We start from the raw sequence: 6,000 nt of genomic DNA, 5'->3' as shown, positions 1-6,000 counted from the left end.
AGTAAACAAATAAGTGTATTGGAACACCCTCCCTACTCACCTGATCTGGCCCCCAATGACCTCTTTCTTTACCTGAAGATAAAGGAAATATTGAAAGGAAGACATTTTGATGACATTCAGGACATCAAGGGTAATGTGATGACAACTTTGATGGCCGTTTCAGAAAAAGAGTTCCAAAATTGTTTTGAAGGGTGGACTAGGCACTGGTGTCAGTGCATAACTTCCCAAGGGGAGTACTTCAAAGTTGACCGTTATGATATTCAGCAATGAGGTATGTAGCACTTTTTCTAGGATGAGTTCGTGAATTTAATTGTCTGACCCTGTATGCTCCTAGGGTTTTGGATAAGGGACTATAGACGTGTGTACACTACAACAAATGTCCTTGGTATTTTTGTTTTGTTAGGATAAATTTACATCATGTACAATATATATCTAAGTCAGACTTTCTGGGTTTGAATCCTAGTTGTCATTCATTAGCTATATTTCTCAGCAGTAAAATGGGAATTATAACAGTTGGATTTATCCGGAGAATTAAGTGAGGTAACACATGCAAAACACTTAGAATAATGTCTGGTGATTACTAAGCATTTAATACATGTCAGCTATAATCATAACAGAGTGTACCAATTGATATTTCTGACAATAGTGTATTTACATCTCTATGCTTTGCCTATTATCATTCTTTACAATCTTGTCTAATGTGACAGTCCCCCCCAAATATATCCCATGTTTTCCTTGCATTTCTTTGATTTCTAGTGATGTTGAAAATATTTTCATACTTTTACTATTTTATGCTCAATGATTTTACTTGAGTGTCCCACTCTTTAAAAGATCTTCCCTATTAAAATATTAAAATATTTACATTTACCTATATTTTCCTAGTATTTGCAAGTTTCTTTCCTTCTCTCCCTCTCCTTTTCCTCCCTTCCTTTCTTTCTTCCTTCCTTCTTTTCTTCCTTCCAAGAGTTCATTTCAATACACAATTTAAAAAAAATCCTACATTGTTAGCCAGTTTCCCCAATATCACTTATTGAATAATCCATCTTTTTCACCACTAATTTAAAAACTATTTTTATCATATGATAAATTCTTTGTCTTTTCCTAGACATCATACATTATTCTTTTGATGACCTATACCATGTTGTTTAAACTTGTGGTAAGTCAAATAATCAATATTTTTCTCAAAATTTTTCGATATTGATACATAATATTTATTAGCAGTTTTCAACAAACCTACATTGAGATTTTGATTGGGCTTAACTTGGAGGAAATATATACATGCATATTTCACTCTAAAAGAAACTTTATTAATACATTTCTAAGTCTTGCTATTACTAAATCTCAAAACAGAGTAAATCAATAGTAAAAAAAAAATATTTTCTATAAATATTTCCTTCCAAATGTGTCTTTTGTTGGCAGACTAATAATAATTCATAATAAAAACAATTTGTATAACATTTTACATTTTTCAAAATATTTTTCAAAGAGGACCCTAAATTAGCTGTAAGTTAAATAAGCATAAAATTTAACAATAGAAAAGTCTGTCACATTGTTGTATTTCTACTGTTTAAAGGCTATTTTATGTATAAAGAGTAAATAATTTCATACAATATTTTAAAACATTCTGTAGATAAAGCTTTCTCAAAAAGAAATTTAATCCAAAATGTTACCATAGATGGGTGGGGGAGGGATGAAATACATTAGAATATGCTGAAAGGACACTTAGTTTTTCCTGAAAATAAAATTCAGTAAAATCAAGAAAATATTAAATATTACAGATCATAAGCTTCAGCTGTTAAAATTAGAAAATTCTCTAAGAACCATATAAGATATTTTCTTTTCTAGTAACAGCATATGTAATCTTCAGATATACTTTTGAGAGTAGTCTTATTAAAATATAAATATTATAAGAATTTAGTGTTTCAATAATGTATTTTTCTATTAGATACAAACATATACATACAAATATTTAGGAAGAATCCATATCATCTTCTGGTTATCGATGACAAAAAAAATCTGTTAAAGTCACAGTCTTTTGTTTAACCTTATACAGAAATAAGTTTAAAATAGTTAAGATATAAATTTTTAATCATTTTGGTGTATAATTAGTTCAGATTTTATTTTCAGTAGTTTTTCTTAATTTCTTATTAGGAAGATTATTCTTATTAGGAAGATTATGAGAAACATTAAGTAATTTAAAGTTAATACTTGACACCTATGAGTCTAGTTAGAATATATATGGCATATATGTGTATTTATAAAAATAGATAAACAATAATAGATATTTTGTTTCTTAGATGAGGTAGATAAAGTAAAATATTCTGGAACATGATCTGAACATAAGAAAAAAGAGAGAGAGAGAGAGAAAATAGCAACACCAGTTCACCCTGTATGAATCAGATAGCTGGAGAGTTTATTTTTTAACATACATACCATATATTTTATTATAAGTACAAGGCCTCTGAAACACATTTCTACTTTCCAGAATCTTGCTAAATTTAAATTCAAACTTTTTACTTACTTAATCATTATTTAATCTACCTAGGGAACTTTGCTATTCAGACCAAAGACCTTTGCAATTAAACCAAAGATTACTAGTTTTTCATTTTTTTACATTTAAGTGGTATTTTCCCTTTACAGATCTCATATAGTAAAATACATCAGGAAAAGCTATTACTCTTCAGATGTTGTACAATAAGTAATTACTTAGATGGCAAAGAGTTAATAAAAATTTCAAGGTCTGCTAAAGAATTATGAAGCCCATCATTCATATCCTGACTTCTAAAAAAATTTTTAAGAGTATCTAAAGCAGTTATTGCCTCATTTTTTGATGGTAAAGGGAGTTCAGTTCCCAGAGATCCTGCATCATCTTCTTCGTCAGAAGTATAAAATACACTTTCTTCTGATTTACTTTCTTTGGCCCACACCGTATCATCATCTGGTGCCACTTCACAGGTCTCCAAATCATCGTCCAGGGCAGCGTATTCTTCTAGAGATAAACCTTCAGGAAATTCCACTCCTGCTGCTTGGGCATGAGCAACCAAATCAAGACCCTTCTCCGTCTCTGCATTTGTTTTGTCACTTTCTCCCTGCTGAGATTTAAATCCTGCCTCTTCATAGCTCTTAACAATAATCTCTGGGGATACAGCCCTCCAACAGAGATGCAATGTATCAACTGCATCTAGTAGGGAAAATGTAAATTCTTTGCTGCTTTCAACAGAACTTAAAAATTTCTTGATAAGACAATGTCGATATTTGATTTTAAGGCTTTTAATAACACCTTGTTTCATAGCTATAAATTTGGAAGATAAACATGATGGAAAAAATGCTAACTCAATGGACTTTAGGTTCTTTACCTCTGGATGTGCAGGAAAAGAATCAACAAAAATCACCACTCTTCGTTGCTGGGCTTGAAATTTCTCATCAAGCTTCCTCATCCATTGTTCAAATATATCCGAGGTCATCCACGCCATTCTGTTAGCTTCATAATACACAGGCAAAGATTTTATACCTTTGAAACAATGTGGATTTCTGTTTTTTCCAATGATCAGTAAAGGAAGTTTCTCTGAGCCATCCATGTTTGACCCAACCATCAGAGTTATTCTGTCTTTGCATAACTTCCCAATTGAGCATGTTTCTCCTTTAAATGCAAATGTATTCGTAGGTAACATTCGATAAAGCAGCCCAGTCTCTTTTATATTAAAAACATTTTTAGGATGATAATCATTTAAATAATAAGGAAGTACATTTTGGTGCCAGACAGTTGAAGGGTCTACTGATATACCTGTAGCTTCTACAGGTTGAGCTCTGAATACTAAACCATACCTGGATTTAAAGCGATCCAGCCAACCATTACTGCACTTAAAATCATTATGTCCCAGTTTCTGAGCAAAATCATTAGCTTTCAGACGCAGCATTGGACCATTAACTGGTACATTTAGACACTGAGCAATTCTGTACCACCTCATCAATGCTTCTTCCAGATCTGTGTAAAAAGCAGTTCTCAGTCTTTTTCTCTTTGGATCAAATCTCAGAGATTCAAAGGCTTCTAGAACTTTATCTTTATTCTTCATAATAGAAGACAATGAATTTTTCTTTATTCCATATTCAGCTGCAATCTCTGCTTTTTTCTTGCCACTTTCTACAGCATTTATGATGTCAATCTTTTCTTCAATGGATAGACTTTTCTTTTTCTTCACTGTTACGGGCAGAGTTGAACCATCCACAGAAGCTTCTGCCATCTCAGCCAGTGCCTATACAGAGATTTCTCCTCTTCCTATTGTCTATTTCTTTAATTAAATTTTTTTACCAGTAAGACATAAATTGCTGCTTTATATATTAAAAGTTGGTACATGTCTAATCATCTTATCCCTCTGGAAATTGATGACTAAATAGATTTTTTTCAAAGGCTCTAAATAAGAAAAATGTTATATGCAGCTAGAATAGTTTAGAAGAGAAACTTCCTTCCCAAGACTGTGTGTAGCTCAGTTTATAGTTTATTCAGAGTTCCAAAAGTCAAGCTAAAATAGAAATCTCATTACGTCAAACCTGTCCAGTCCTGCTGATATATTTTTGGAATGTCAATCCTTTAAGACGATCCATTTTATCCATTTGCGCATTCAACTTCCTATTAATTCTCCACAGAAGGCCTCAGAGATAAGAAGAAAAAGCATTCAGAAATTTTCATGCAAAATGTTACCCATTAATATCCAAGTCTCTTCAGGGTAGAGAAGAAAATGGTAGAATCCTTCTAGGGCTTGACAGTGTATCTTCTGTCTCTTGAAAACGTAAAACAACAACAACAAACAAACAGCATTTTTAGCAATATGTCAATGGAATATCAAAAAGAATATTTATGCTAGTTAGTTATGCTTTTAATATTAAAAATATGGGACTACGTTTCTGAAAATACAGTAACCAAAGCAAGAGAAATGCTTACCCACCAAAGGGCCTCTGCAAAAAGCTCTTTAGCTCTGCTCTGTGCATTCGAATTCTCACTTGCCTTTGAATGCTTTGTAATATATACTTCCAAAATAAACCAGACAAATTTAATCTGTTTTGAAAATGTGGGCTTACCAAAATTAAAGAACTAAAAATGGTGCTGGATAGATCTTTGGTTGCTATTTTTTACATGAAGTCACAGACTGCCCCCTCCGACTTCTCTAAAAGAAAAACATAGTCAGACAGCAGTCACGAGGTTCAACTTTTAATAGTACGTGGGAGTCAGTGTCTCCTTTATAGGAGTCTAGTAGAAAATGCTTCACCAAAAAATCAAATCAAATGATTTCATTACATAGTTTAAAAATCGAAATCTTATTCTATCTAAAAGCTTAAAAACCTAATAACTATTATATCAGTTTGACACATTAGCTAGATGCACAGAGGCCAGAAATAGTTGACAAAATGCATAGGAGTAAACAAATGATTAAGAGGATGTAATGTAGAAGAAGACCTGGACTAAAAGGAAGGAGAGTGACCATGGGCTTATCATGTGAGGATAAGGGTTTTGGTGCAGACACACTTGAATTGACAAGTGACCCTTCCACTTAGTACTTACATGATCCTGGGTAGTTTACTCAATCATTTGACCTAAACTTCCTTATTCGTAAAATAGGGGTTAACTGTAGCATCTATCTCATAGGATTATTGCACATTCAATGGGATTCAATGAGAAAGTGTAAAGCACTTAGTATTTAGCACCTTACGAGGTTCAATAAATGTTTGGTGATGATCTCATCATTATCTTCTCTCTAATGTCCCTTTGGCTGTGTAAATCTAGAAATTCACATATTTACAATATACACTAGATCTGAGCTTCTTAAACCAAACTGTACTGTGAGAACAGTCACAGGACCTAGACAGGCTTGCCCCTACCTTCCCAGGTGGGGTTTCCCCTACCTATAGGCTTTCGGCCTACTGTAGGCCGGGGTAATAAGCTAATTTGACGAGTGGGTGTTATTGCTGTGTGAAATAGTGTGGGCACTCCATCCTTCTAGTTTT

General features: G+C 32.9%; 1 protein-coding gene across 1 annotated transcript; it reads right to left on the bottom strand.

The window, feature by feature from the left end:
• Positions 1-2,581: 2,581 nt before the first annotated feature.
• TIGD4 (tigger transposable element derived 4) lies at positions 2,582-4,391 on the bottom strand. Its single transcript, XM_019722622.2, has one exon. It carries the CDS (start codon positions 4,239-4,241, stop codon positions 2,703-2,705), a length of 1,539 nt encoding a protein of 512 aa, XP_019578181.2. The 5' UTR covers positions 4,242-4,391; the 3' UTR covers positions 2,582-2,702.
• Between the last annotated feature and the right edge of the window lie 1,609 nt (positions 4,392-6,000).

The sequence above is a fragment of the Rhinolophus sinicus genome, linkage group LG07 (genome assembly GCF_036562045.2).
Source record: "Rhinolophus sinicus isolate RSC01 linkage group LG07, ASM3656204v1, whole genome shotgun sequence".
Taxonomy (NCBI): domain Eukaryota; kingdom Metazoa; phylum Chordata; class Mammalia; order Chiroptera; family Rhinolophidae; genus Rhinolophus; species Rhinolophus sinicus.
Note: the sequence above shows the minus strand (reverse complement) of the source record. Positions and strands in the feature narration are given on the sequence as shown.